General features: G+C 45.0%; 1 protein-coding gene across 2 annotated transcripts in view; it reads left to right on the plus strand.

Annotated features, from left to right (window-relative positions):
- The window catches only part of DGKI (diacylglycerol kinase iota), a 689,048-nt gene that overhangs the window by 513,286 nt on the left and 160,544 nt on the right, over positions 1-15,218 (plus strand). For both annotated transcript variants that reach the window (XM_086952973.1, XM_086952974.1), the window contains one exon: positions 3,493-3,615. In XM_086952973.1, the coding sequence (XP_086809099.1) occupies positions 3,493-3,615 (123 nt within the window). The remainder of the gene's footprint in view (positions 1-3,492; positions 3,616-15,218) is intronic.

A 15,218-nucleotide genomic window follows, 5' to 3' on the forward strand; every position in this document is an offset into this window, starting at 1 on the left:
TCTCCTGCCTGCCACCCACTGTCAGCTGATTGTACATTTTGTGTCATGCAGGTTGCTCAGACCCACCTATCCCATGGAGCCATGGATGAGGGATCACAGCCTCAATTTAAAGGATTCAAAAACAGAAATCATTGTTCTGGTCCCAAAACACGAAAATGTTGATACCTGTGTCTGCAAAACCGTTTGCAAAGACTTACCCATCAAAACAAAAGTACAAAACTTGAGAGTGTTGTGGGACATTCACCTCAGTTTGAACACACAAGTGAGAGCAGTAGCAAAAAAAGAAAACTTCCACCAAACGCCTATGAAAAACCTTTCCTTTCTCCTGCCCACCAGAAGAAAATCTCCTTTGTGTTGGAGGCATTGGCCAACTCAGGCCTAGACTGCTGGAATATGTTGTGCCTGAGGCTGCTGGCAAACCTAATAAATCACAAGGCGCCAGAGGGTGCAAAACTCAAGTGTGAGACTGATATCTGGCCATCTTTACTCATTACCTCAAAAGTATATACTGACTCCCAGTTAAGGCAGACTCGGATTCAAGAACCTCTGCCACAGTAATAATGGTATCGAAGGTACAGTGCCCAAAGACTGGCAAGATATAATCGTAACATACTCCTTTAAATCCAATCCATGAGCTGCACAAAAACATCTCCTCGTCACCCCATCACCAGGTGCAAACTTAAAGGTGACAACCCTTTTTCAGCAGCAGCTTCCACCCTGGGTACCAGCCTGCTCAAACAAATCCACCACTCTCATCTCTGGCAGAGTTCAGCTCGAGACTCAAGAGCTTGCTGCCCATACCACCATATTCCAGTACATTGTCCTGTATATATTGTATATTTTCCTAAATATATTGTATATTTTAATACATGTCTTCTACATATGCTTCACCTGTATGAGGTGGAAAAACCTGTAGTGAGGGAAAGGAATGCTTAAAATAATGTAAGCAACTGGTCATGGCTCGTGCCACTTTCCAGTCTATTGGGTTTTTTTGCCCACCATGCACCTTTAGATAGAGACTAGCCATGTGCCAACCATGCCACTCGTAAATTGCCATTTTGGATACAAGTACGTTGACCACAGCCAAGTAAAACTTTCTTTTGTGTTCCTAGAGGAGGCTAAATGTCTGATTAGATCTCGGCGGACAGGTTACTCCGTCACAGCGGTGATGGATATACCGTCAGCCGAAAAATAAATCCCATAGGATATAATTGGGTTTATATTTGGAAGACGGGATATCCGTCACCGTTTTGATAGAATAACATGTCCGCCGAGATGTAATGTAGCCCCTTAGATGCCTAAGCTGTCCCTGGAGTGGTAGTTTTTCTGGCTGGCGACAAGCATCACATGCTCACAGTTAAGCAGTGAAGATAAAAATACTAAAGGGCTGGCACGTAAATAGTGCCAAAATGACTTCAGTGCTGATAAAATTCTGAACATGAGCATGGAGGAGGCCCATACTCAACATCTGAAATGGACGCTATAATGCAAAGCAACTACAAAAAACTATGTTTACTAGTATTCACCTATCACAGAATTGTCAACGTAGAGTCTGGACAATACTGTGGTTAAAGAAAACCATTGGTCCAGACAATATCTTGCTCTGTTTCCCTGTCACCTGTCTACCAAGCTTGCAACTTCACTTTTTTGTCCTACCCTTTCTATTTTTCATATGTGTCACACCTGAACTGTTATCACTTATTTCAATTCATTTGACTTCAGTTCAATTATTTATTATTCACTTGCTTCTTATAAATTTTTAAAGATTTCCAGATCTTTGCACTTCTGTCGTCTGGTGTCACAGTGTCGGGTGTTCTGCTGTGCCACCTGCACGGTGTGGTTGTTTCCTCAGCAGAGTATGGATCTTTTGTTTGTGTTTTGGCTCTGTGAAATCACCTGTCCTCCCTTAGAATCCTCATGGTAACAGTTCCTCACTTTTCCTTGTGAGGGATGGTGCTCATTTTACGCCACAAGTATAAGGCTGCATTGCTGACAGGACCCTTTCTGCTCTCAAGGTCTGTCTGCAAGTTTGGGGCTGAACACCCTCGTGCAGACCCACCTGTGTGTAGGTCTCCTCACTGTGAGCAGATATGTTTCTATGATGTTGCTCCCATTTACCAGTGCAAAACATTTTATGCCTATGTCTGAGATTTTCTGTGGGTCTTAAACTTATGCTCAGCTCCTTTTGATGTTATATCCAGGAACATGCTTCAGAGATGCTTTGGAATGGATGTCCCCAGCTCAATTTTTCCAACTTCTCTTTCTTCCTTCTCTTTTCTTCGCAAAACATGATTGTGGGTAAATTGTGCAAGGTTATTCTGCACCCATTCTGTCTTGCTTTTTTTATTAGCAGGCTTCACCTTCTGTGATCAACTGAAAAAGAGCTTTCAGAATCACTAATAAGAGAAGGTACAGAATTTGATTGAACAGAAATTGTGTGCTTCCACTGAGTACTTGTCTTTCACTTTTGCCTTGTGGGCAAACTTATGATCAGTACAGCAAGACTGAGATGGTCATGGCAGAAAGTCAGTGATCAAGACTAGCGACCTGATCTGGTGATGATAAAACGTTACGGTAAAAGCAGAATGCTTGGCATATTTATTGAGAAAAACATATGCTAATGACAATTGGAAATGAAGGATAGATTGTTGTTTTATTAATGTATGCATGATGGTTGCTGTTTGCGAAACTATATACTCAAAACAATACCCCAGTAATTGGTTATAGCGACAAGCAATGATAAATGCTATTGTCCTGATTGGTTCACTGGGAAAAGTTAATGCCTGCGGGATAGGTAAGATATGTTTCTTATAAAAAGTTAAGACAAAGTCAGTAGGTCTGACATATATTATGAAAGCGTTTTTTAAAGATAATAGGCCTGTAAGAATGGTGGGTTGCTATCGCAGTGTGTTACAGCAGGTATTGTATTACAAGAAATCTTAGAGAGTGCCATGCAAGTGTTTTTGTGTTGGTCACCCCCTCTGAGAAACCTAGGGATGGACAATTTGTACTGTGATAATCCTAGTTTGGTCTTTTGAGAGGGTCTGTACATTGTTTTGCCAACCATAATTTTGTAATATTTTCAATTTTATAACTGAAGCGTGATGGCTGCCATTTTATGCACACTTCAGTAGGCCTTTGTTGGTTATGATGTCAAGCAGTTCTTTAAGTGAGATGAAAAGGGTTGGTGGGAAGGGGTCTTTGAAGGGAACATGACCCTAGAATAGTAAAGGGAAATTCACTACAAGGGGTGTGTCCTGTGTGATTAAAGGCATGGCGTAAAACATTTGAACTAAAGTCCTGTGCTTTGCACAGCTGGCCATCTGACCAGTATTTAAGTCTCTCTTAGCTTTCTGCTTTCTATTATTGATCCAGACATATCACACAAGAGCGAGATAAAACAAGCTAGATATGTTGGCTTTGCCACAGATCTCCATAGGGTGGTACATGCTTCATTGCCATCTCCTGAGTCTTTGTTTTGTTTTCTCCCAGGATGACGGAACGGTGGAATCCTCCAGCTCGAAAACGAATGATCCCAGATGGGGAAGTAGCCGGGAAGACCTGCAGAGAAATCCCAGAAAAGATAAAACAGGGAAGCACAACACTGATGCTTCAGTAAGTGGGGTTCCTCTTAGTTATTTTGTGGGAAGGCCACATAAAACCCACCTTTCTGCTGACAACTTAGAGCCCTTTATCAATATTATATTGATAAAGAATATGATCCTTCTTTCATTGATCTGTAATAGGCATGTAAGGTCCCTCTCTAAATATCTGTGGCAAAAGCCAGCTACCTGTTAGGAACCACAGTTTTATATAGTATAAAACATCCCATTCCCTAGCTAGGCTAGGTGTTTTTTTTAAGTGCCTATAAAAACACATTGCTTAACTAGAATCATGTAATTGGAGTTTCCAGCACACCCACAGAGAATTAAGTTTGTTTTCACTTTCTATTGATGCTTCCCATTGTGTAAAAAGTTTAGTATTACAAGAACACTTGTGTAAAACTAAATGTGCCTGGCCATCCCTGGGATCCACTTCATATGAGAATAAAACTCAAAGCCATATTGACCACTTCTCTTTTTCGTTGCTCCGGTAACCTTATAGGAGAGTACCCAAGTGAACAAAAATTTGTGCCCTTCTCAGGTATAAAGACATCTTGAGTTTTGGTCCGTAAACATATATTTACACGTGTTGCATTGCCTCCCCTCTAATGAATGAGAAATCAGTTGCGTCTACAAAAAATGGCAGTAGTCATTAAACCTACTTTATTCCCTTACACTTTAACAAATACAATTTGTAGCTAAACAATATAAAATGCGTTTGATACAAATCTTCAACATTCGCTCCATGTCTGGTCTGCCTGAATCTATAAAAGTATACAATGGAATAAATGAATACATATATATATATATTTTTTTCTTTTAATATTGGGCACACTATAATTTTATGCAGTCTGTTTTTTTAGCAAAAAATTGTACTAATGCAGAGTGAGATAAAGTAATGTGTCAGGCCTCATATAATTTGTTCATGTGGCAAAGTAGACTTCAAATGTGCAAACTGCCAACCCATACTGCAAAGGCAGCCGTCAGTGGACACGTGTTCTGGGTGCCTAGAGAGAAAGTGGTTAGCCCAGGGTCACTCAATGGAAGGGTGGATTAGAACTCTGGTCGCTGAACTGCACATGCAGACGTTCAGCCACTAGCCAGTGATATCTCTGCCCAGTGGATCCCTGCACTATGATCGCCTCAAGAGAGAAATTGCTAGTGTTTTCACCACCCCATACAAAATTCTGTCTTTCTGCCCCTTCTGGGGGACAGATGGGGGTAATTACCCCTGATCGAGGCAGAAAGCCCACTAGATACTAGGGAATATTATAAAGCAAATATAGGGGTGGGGGCATGCCCCCACCACAAAGAAATATGTTGACAGTCTTTTTGTACCTCCCTCCCCATCCCTTTGGGGCAGACAAAGTTTTTCCTAATTGGGGAGGTTGCCCCAAATCTGCCTCCCCAGGGGGTAGAAAGCCTACTAGACATCAGTTATTTTGCATTTCGGGCAAAAGAAACAGGCTTGGTAGTTGGGCTCTGACATTCCCACACCCCCACCTCAAAAGAAGCAAACCTGTCTTCTGCTCTCCACAGGGGTGGATAGGTTGTTTGCCCCCAAATCATCCCTATCAATGGCACAAAGCTCACTAGACACCAGGGAATTCAAAATGGTGCCAATCAAACAAAAGGAGGTAGTGACTTACCCTGGCATCGAGCCATGCACTCACCTCAGAAGGGGCAATAGTGTATTTCTGCCCCCCTCGGGGCAAATAGAAAGTTTCTCACAATTTGGGAGGTTGCCCCCAATCATCTCTGTGTGGGTTTAAAAAGCCCACTAAGCACCAGGCATTTTGCATTTAGGTGCAAAAAAAAAGGGGTACGGGCGTTTCACTCTGGCATTGCCCACATCCCCACCCCAAAAGGGACAAACCAGTCTTCCTGCCCCCCTCCCTCCCCCAATTCCTCCCCTGAAGTAGACAGAGGGTTTGCCCCCAGTTTGCCCGTCTGAGGGGCAGAAAGCCCACTAAACTCTAAGGAATTCAAAATGGCACCAACACAAACAAAAGGAGGGGGCAGCCCCTACCCTGGTATTGAGCCATACCCCTGCCCCGATGGGGCAATAGTGTAATTCTGCTCCCTATCCTGGAGGCAGATCAGAGGCTTGTCCCAAAATAGAGAGGTTGCCCCAAATCTGTCCCCTGAGGGTAGAAAGCCCACTCATCACCAGTGATTTTGCATTTGGAACAAAAGAAAGGGGCCCAGGCATCACACTCTGACATTAGACTATAGTCCCTACTTGGAGACAAACCAGTACTTTGGCCTCCCTGGAGGGCAGAGAGGGAGTTTGCCCCTGGCCCAGAAAAGCCACTAAATGACAGGACTATTTTTTATATAAAATAGTTGGGGGGGAGGGTTTGGCCCATCCTGACATCAGACATCCATGCCTCTAAAGCCACAACAGTCTTTCTGCTTTCCTGTCGACTTTAACATCCCTTCCCAGATTCAAGCAAGAGGACTTTTGATTCTTTTGGGTGTTTTTGCATATAGGCCAGGAGAGCAGGGCAAAGTCCCAATATCTTTCCTCTTGCCGTGGTGATTGCCTACACTTTTTGGGCTTCGGTGAGCCAGCACCTGGCGAAAACTACCAGGCCCAGACATTTTGGAAAACTAGACATCAAAGGAAGTTCCGGGTGGTATGCCTTGTGTGGATCCCATGATGTTTTCTTATCCATAATGCTCCTTATACCTTAAACTTTGCCTAAAGTCACGTATTTTCCTTTCATTTCTGTGATGTATATTTCCAGAATACACAGAGATCCACAACATTTCTTCTGACCACCATTCCCCCACTTGTCCGATAAAAACTCTACCTTTCTTGTACGGATGGGTGTAGTGGCCCCTACAGGAAAAGCCCCAAAGCTTAATGCGGAAATGTGAACATTTCCAGTCAAGAAACTAACCTGACTTGTTAATGGGGGTAGCTGCGTTAACTAGGCCCGGGCTCAGCTGCAACCTAGGGATTCCAATCTAGGTGTCCCTGAAAACGTTTTTTGAAAATGAAACACCCGAGTGAGTTTGGGGTGGTGTTCTTCATGTGAATCCCATGACGTTTTCTTACCCACAATACCCTGCAAACCTCAAACTTTGCCTAAAATCACGAATGTTCCTTGTATTTATGTGATGGAAAATCTGGAGGAATCCACAAACTTCCTACCACCCATTGTTCCCCCACTGGTCCCGATTAAAACGCTGCCCCACTTGTGAGCCTAGTGACCACGACAGGAATGCATCAAAAGAGGGTCAGGTGAGGGGGAGACGTGTGGCGCCGAGGCCAGGGTGACTGACTCCGGAATCTGGGGATCACGGTTCGATCCCCAGGGCCGGCGGCAGATTAGCCCAGCACCATGTGACTCTGGGCAATAGCTTGCTTAATCTTCCCGACGGCCCCCAGCGCCTAGAGACCCTAACTGGTGATGGTTCGCGCTTTACAAATGTGGATTATTATCATTATTATTATTATCAATGCAAAACCCACAGTGGAACGCCCATTGACCTTTATTTGAACCTTTCCTGTTGCGGGCACTAGGCCCAGCCGCACAAGTGGGGTCGTGTTTTTATGGGCACAAGTGGGGGAATGCTGGGTGCTAGGAATTTTGTGGATTCCTCCTGATTCTGGAGGTTTCATCACAGGAATGTCAGAAAATGCATGATTTTAGCCAAAGTTTGAGGTTTGCAGGGATTGTGGGAAAGACACACCACCATGGAATTCCCTGGATGTCAACTTTTCATACATGTCTGTGGTTGGTAGGTTTCCATGGGTAGAGGCCAAGCATGGCCCTAAATACAGCAGCTACCCCTATCGCTGATCTCACCACGTAGCCCTCTAGGGCCTTTTGTGTATTGGTCTCTTGGCCCCACCACACAAGTGGGGTACTAAGCCTACTCACACAATGAACAATCATTTTTATTGGTAGACTTGGAGAAATGCTAGGTAGTAAGAAGTTTGTGGGTCCAGACAGATTTAAGACCCTTCCATTACAGACTTATGAGAAAAATATGTTTTATTGTCTGGGTTTGATTTTTCAATGGATTCCGGGTAACAAAACTTCAGGAGAGCCACACAAGTCACCTCACCCTGAATTTCCCTACATGTCTAGTTGTAAAACAAAATCAGGTTTGCTAAGTTTCCTTGGGTGCTGGGTCAGTTAGGGCCCAAAATCCAAAGCCGCCCACATTAGAAAAATGAGCCTGTTTTCAGTGGAAAAATGTGGTGTCCATGTTGTGTTTTGGGTCCTTTCCTGTTGCCGGCAGTAGCCTACCCACACAAGTAAGGTACCATTTTTATCAGGAGACTTGGGGGGAGTGTTTGGTGGTAGGAGATTCGTAGTTCTGACAAATTCCATGTTATCCTCACAGAAATGTGTGGAAAATGTGTGCTTTTAGTCAACGTTTGAGGTTTGCTAGGGCTTCTAAGTAAGAAAACCTTAGGAAATCCATGCAAGTCACTACGCCCTGGATTCCCCTAGGTGTCTTGTTAAAAAATGTACAGGTTTCAGAGCTTAATTTGTGATGGTGCTAGCCGGTGCTTAGCACTGCACTTACTTATCAGGGCCGGGTCTACACATGGCGGCGTCTGCACGTCACATCGGCATGACTACTTTATTGTGCAGAGTGTTGTTGTTCTTGTCTCCAGACTGATTCCCGGTGAAGTGTTGCTGCTGTGATCGCTACTGCCTAAGCCAAAATTCATATTATACGATGGCGGTCGCAGCCCTTGGTTCAGTATTGCCAGAGGGCGGGAGTAGGGCACTGAATTGGGCTGGAATCTGGCTGGCTTTGGTTCTGCGGGGCTGTGTGCGGCAGTCAGCCTGTGCATACTTTTTGCAGAGTGCCACGTGATGTCCTGGCACACCCCGCGGCCTCACCCCACCCACGAGTCAATTTCAGCCCGACGGCATTGAGGAGCAGAGGCATATCCCCAGTTTATAAGGCAGTGACACGACCCCCCAACAAGAGTAAACCGTAAGTATGCGTATGCCATTGCCATACCAACGCTGTTTTTATTTTTTCAAGCGTGGTGGCGTGACGTCGGTCACCGTGGTGGTAGCTCCGCCAGTGGCTCCGCAAGATTCCATGATTCACTACTACAGTGCCTGCCCTGGCCTAGTAGCGGCCCGCTGCAGTCGATCGTACACATTATAATATGCAAATTTACAGATTCTTCACACGGTCTCATGCAGCATCAAGGCAAAAGGACTAAATAGGCTAGACGTTGGTTTAATTGAGACTTTGAGAAGTTAGGGAGTCCATGGGTAATTTCTGTTGTCCTGGTTCTCAAACAGGCACAGTAGAAGTGTAATTTCATTTTGCGAGGCTTCCGTAGTATGTGTGAACTTAATTTATGGCCGAGGAGAGGTTAAGTTAAGGCCCTGCCCTGGGCTAGAATCTGGCTTATTTAGTTCTGTGTGAAGCAGGCAGCGTGTGCAGATATGTTTTCAGATTGCCACGTCTTGCAATGATTGTAATTGTCTAGATAGCCACCGACTAGCTCTTACAGTTAAATATAATGAATTCGCAGCGCGTTGGTGAAGAGAACGTTCTCTTTACAAGAAGAGCACAGAGCTGTTTTATGAACATAAGACATTTGCAGCGATGTGAAAACACATCCAGTCCTATTTGTAAGGTCTCTTTCATACTTGACTGCACTCCTAAAGCCGCGGGAAGGTCGTACAGTTTGTGAAGATAACTTAGAGAATTTCAAGTGTGAGGTAGAAACATGTCAGCAACCAGAGGGGCACAAATTTGAGGCCTGGCGGGAGTCACAGCCTTTTGTGATCCTCTAATTTAACGAGTTAATATTTTCATGTTAAAGTAATACCTTTATGTTAAAGTAATACCTGTTATTAACATGATTTCAAGCCAAAAGGTAAATACTATTACAATGACATAAAGTATTGGTATTTCCTACTCTGCATCAGGCACTCCCTCCTCTAGGATTACATTAGACGAAAATACCTTTAATGCAATTACAGTTGGAATGTGGTCTCTCTTTGTCTTTCTCTCTTTCCCACACTTTTTTTACTATTTTTTTCCTCCCCTCCTTCTCTTTCCTTGCCCTTCTCCCTCTGTTTTTGCTCTCTCTTTATTGTTTCTTTTTTCCCCTCTCTTTCTTAATGACATTCTGTCTCTTACATCTCCATCTTGATGCTTCCTTTTATTTTTCATTTTCCATCAAAGCCTTTCCCTCCCTCTTTTATTACATGCTTGTCATTCTCAGAACACCACAGTGTGACAGCATTTTGAATAATCAAGCGCTGACTCATATTTAGTTTTTATGTGAAAGACGATGTTGATGGACATGGTATGGCCCTACCACGAGCCTGGTAGTTTTTAGGTCGAGCCTAGACGTGCTTGCTGTCTGCTCGACAACTATTGTTGCCCGTTTCTGGGAATGTTGACACAAGTCGGACGTGCGTTTTTCTAGTGTCAGTTTTGTCTGCGGGAGCGCGCTGCTGGCTGCTTGCTGTGTGTGCGGTGTCAGTTTCGCTTTTGCTACGTGCTATTAAGCTCAGGCGAGTGCTGATAAAGGCCTGACACCATGTCCAAACACATTCATGCGCCTGCTAATGTTTAAAGTGCGTATGCGTAATATTTTCAGACCTTCGATTTAATTAAAAATGCCATTTCAACAGCTAATGATATTTTAGCAAATAAGGATGACATCTTTACCTTTACAAACAATGAAGATGACACAAACATAACGAACAACGTTTTGCAACACCAGCAATATTACTAGATTAAGAATACTGACTGAACTCACAAAGTGCCATTAAGCTCAGGCGAGTGCTGATGAAAGCCTGACACCATGTCCAAACACATTCACGCGCCTGCTAATGTTTAAAGTGCGTATGCGTAATATTTTCAGACTTTCGATTCAATTAAAAATGCCATTTCAACAACTAGTGATATTTTAGCAAATAAGGATGACATCTTTGCACACACTCACACACATGCGCGCATGCACACACACACAGGCACACACCCCTACCCCTCCCTTACCGGGCTCGCACCATCTGGAACACGCCGGGCACTCAAGCTCCTCTGCCAGGCCAGCACGAAGCGGGGCTCTCCCCTTAGGCATGGGAGCCCAGAAGTCTCCCCGCTGGTCTTCACCCGGGCCCCCTTCTGGGACCCGGGACTTCAGATGCGGCACTTCGTTTTCGCTCCGGGGCTCGCTACTAAAACGAAACTTAGGGATGGTGCGCATGCGCAGACAGCCCCCACAGACAGTGTGAGCAGTTATGTGAAGTCGGGAGAGTCCATTTCAGGAGTAAGGGGAGTCTGTAAGTGATCCTCTATACTTCTTGCTACCTCTTAGCTTTCACCTCGCTAGAACTCCTTGCGCAAACCCGACTATTTTGAAATATATATTTTTGTAGGGGGTGTTACGTTTTGCAAAGCCTTCCAGGAGAATGAGTCATGTGCTCAACATTAAAGACTCCTCTGGTCCGCCCCTCTGTGGTGCAGTCCAGCCTTCAGCTGGAGTGTGCCTGTAGCAGCCTCGTGTAGCTAGGAAAAGTTTTCCAAGGAATGTCAACTCCACCGTCCTGCGCTCGGCACCCGGCAGGAACCTGGAGACCCCGAGGGGATTCGCAATGAGGGAGCGGGACTCGACCTGCCCATTGCCCGCTGTTCCAAGGGACAATTCAGCGGCTCCCCTGTGAGGTGGGTTAAGCAGAGATTGAAGAACATGGTGAAGCTGCCCCGGGACCGTGGAGAAGTATTTGAAAAACGCAGCACCCCTAGGTACAGCCTGGGGCAAAGGGTTGTTGACACTGCCAGGCTGAAACACTGCTGAGGTGGGGGAGCAGCCATGGAAGAGGAGGACCAAGCAGCCTGTCCAGAGCCCCAGGAGGAGACGGGCATGTCCGATGGATTTTCCAGGCTCTGGACCGATGTGATGGGGATGCTGGTGAGTGTTTGTGTGCAGCCGGTGACAGGGTCGGGGGAGGGGAGAGCGCTGGGGAGCTTGCGGGACAGTGAAGAGATCGTCCAGTCATATTTGTGAAGGTGCATACTGGATACTGTAGTCCTGCTTGTGCAGCGAAGAAAGTAAATCTATACAGGAGGGGGCAAAAAGGACTGAGAGTCATCCCTACACACACCGACATGCTGCAACATCGTACTGTTCTTTATTGCTTTGTTTGATTTTACTTCTGTATAGTTACATACCTTGTCGTAGGTGTCTGTGTGATTTACAGTGGCACAGTAGTTGCCACCCACAAAAACTGGTACTCACGTTTTTCCGACCTCGGAAGGATGAATGGATGCGCGAGACTTTATCAGACTGGTTGTAATATCAATACATGTAAGTCACGTAAATACAACACATATTGCATTACAAATGCTATAGGTGTCAGGTTTGCGAAAGTTAAAACTATTGGCATTGTAAATGACAAACCTATTAATTTCGCTATTTTCAAAACCAACACATATAAAAAATTTGTCATTTACAATACCAATAGCTCAAACATTCCTAATGCGAGACCTATTGCATTGCAAATGCTTGTTTCTCAAGTCATTATATTGAAAGCATGGCAACGTGTTTTTGTCCAAACTGGCAGGCATTATGTCATTTAAAAAAAAAATTGATTTTTAATCTGAAGTTTGGATACATCATCCCAGAGAAAAAATAGCCATAAAAAATTACAGTAGCTTTCTCTTCCTAGATAGATAGATAGATAGATAGATAGATAGATAGATAGATAGATAGATAGATAGATAGATAGATAGTGGTTTCTCAACCTACAGCTTTGACTTTATTCTCATGTTCATGTTAGAACGTGGAAACCTTTATGTTCGCCAGATCTCGGTTTTCTTACAAATCATTTTGAAAAAAAGGTACTTTAGGGTTATCGTAGGGAGTGCAAAAACGGGTGCTAACAGTATATTTTGTACTACCATTTCATAGGAACCCAAGAGCTGAGCACAGCCTGGGCTAACTCTGGTTTTGTACTTGCCTTTACCATCAACTGCTGCTTTTTTAAAAGACTGCACTAGACACAAATTGTTGCCCATAGCTTTAGTAAATGCACTCCTGCTTTAAAACGCAGTGTTGTACTAGCATATCTGTGGCTGAAAATAAATGCTCGCCCCCACTCTGGTTTCTTGTCTCGAGATTTAAGAACAAGCAAACAAAGAAAAAATCTTTTGTCTGTCTGGGTTATTTTATTTGAACCCTTTGAAATTTTTCAATACTATTTGTATATTTTTATATGGGTGAGAAAAACACTGTACAAAACATTTACACATATTTACAAAACTATTATACAACTAACATATATACAGTTATGAACAATTTTTACATAAACTTCTTTTTCAAAAATAGCGATTATATGTCCACAAATAATTCTTTGCGAATTCATAAACCACTTCAGTAACCACAAGGTGAAAAATGGCAACAAAATTTCTTTGGAGAAGATCAAGAGACTACTTTGAAAATTAGGTCAAAGATGAAGAACAATAAAGTCAGAAATTATTCTCTTTCTTTTTAGTGCCTGCCTGCACTAGACACAAATTGTTGCCCATAGCTTTAGTAAATGCACTCCTGCTTTAAAACGCAGTGTTGTACTAGCATATCAGGCATTTCCAAAGTGCCAGTCTCAGTGTGCCTGACGAGCCTGTCCAACTCTTTTTAGGTCGAGCTGGTAAGCATCCGTAGGATGCAGTCCAGATCGAGAACTATAGTGATCGACTTCGGGGGAATGACTGGACAAGAGGGTGCCACGCGCTTTTCCTCTGGATTTAACCTCGTGCACGCTCACGTCGGCTCTGTCTACATTTGCAGCAACATGCGTGCGCATACACAGACACTCGCTCGCTCACATGCGTGGGCATACACACACACACACACACAGACACTCGCTCGCGGACCCCCCCTCCCACACCCTCCCCCTCCCCCTCCCCACAGTCATCAGCCTCTTTTAAACACACACACGCATACACACACGCATACACACAGACTCCAAGAACACATACACACACTCACACAGAGCCCCCAGCCGCACGCGCACACACACACACACACACACACACACACACACACGCACACACATGCCCCCCGCCCTCGCAGCTCAGCAACTCACCGGCTTCCTTGGTGCGGCGGCTCTCCTCGGCAGCTGCAGGGCTCCTCTATGGCTCTCCCTCACTCCTGGGAGCCTCGTGGAAGGCGCCGGCAGCAGGACTCTTCCTCCCTCCATCTCAGGGCGAGTGCACCGGGGCGCAGGGTAGGCTCCTGCCTGCTCCGGTGCTCGAAACAGCCGCGGCTCTTCCGTGGGAGGCGGGGTAGGCTCCCGCCCTCCTACTTCCGGTTTCCGGTTGTCCCGCCCGGCCTGCCTGACTTCCTGGTCGCAGGCCGGCGGCGATGTTTGTTTTATCCCGGGCTGCGGCGGTGATACACGAGACGTAGGCTCCCTCAGTGCTTAATTATAGTTTTGAATTTAGCAGCATGCACTAGTTCGTGGGTACTTGAGCGTTATCTACAAAAAGGACTTATGTAAAAATGTCTGGTTTTAATCCCGCTTTCATTCCTTGCGCTGATTGTGTGCGTGCTTTGTCACCGTAAATTACATGCTTGCTTTCTTTCCTTCGCGATCCTTTGTTCACTTTTAATTCATAATATTTCATGCACTTCCTAAGTTTGATTTCAAACAGTGAAAGGGGGGATTTGTATTACATGGTGTTCGCATGTCCTCTTGCGAAGATCTCCACCTTCCGGCACCCTGGTTAGAATGAATTGGCAGCCCCACACAGGCCCCATGCTGTGAGAGGAGCTCCCACTGATCCGCGATTGAGCGGCGGCCTGGCTGCTTCCACTGCACCGTGGTGATGCTAAAGTCAGTGGTCCACCCTGTGTTTTCGTCTCGCGTGACGTGTGCTGTCTTGAAGGAATGGCGGAAGGATTTGCGCCCATGTATGTCACCAGCCGTCAAAGCACCGGACACGATTTTTAAAATACCAACAACAGAGGTATTTGCGCCTAGAGAGATTTTCGGGCCACAAGTCGGAAATGTAATTAAGTGCGGTGTTGGGCGTATGCAGCTAGAAAGATTTTTGAGATTGTTCCATGCCGATTAAAATATTGGATGGAGATTGACCGAGCAGTCAAACTGACCGTCCGTTAAGATTGAAAAGCCAGGCGAGTGTCAGGTTCGTGGAATGCTGGTGACTTCATAGATGAGAAATTATTTCATTTCTCATGGTAATTGCGGAGCTGCCAAGCGCTTAGACCTCGGAGAGCAGATTGCGCGATAAAGGTGAAGTCATACATGCCTCCCTCCGGGTGAGGGACATGGACACCCCTGCAGGCGTCAGTGCATACTTGCCTCATCGCCGCGCGCTCTCGGTGGGAACGCGGCCTCGCGTTTCTGCCTACTCAGGCATCAGCAGTCCGCCTTTGCAATTACATACTTTATTTAACCTTCGCAGCGATGTTTTCTTAGCACAGCTGAGCAGTTCAACTAAACTGCTTTCCCATGACTATTTTCTGGTGTTATATACTGTTTTAAAAAAATTACCTGCTAGAAGCATTTTGAGGTTGTGAACGAACAAATTAATATAGAGCTGCTTCGTTAATTAGGGCAATAAGGCACAACACAGCGAGTTTTTTTT

This window comes from Lissotriton vulgaris, chromosome 1_2, assembly GCF_964263255.1.
Source record: "Lissotriton vulgaris chromosome 1_2, aLisVul1.2, whole genome shotgun sequence".
NCBI lineage: Eukaryota > Metazoa > Chordata > Amphibia > Caudata > Salamandridae > Lissotriton > Lissotriton vulgaris.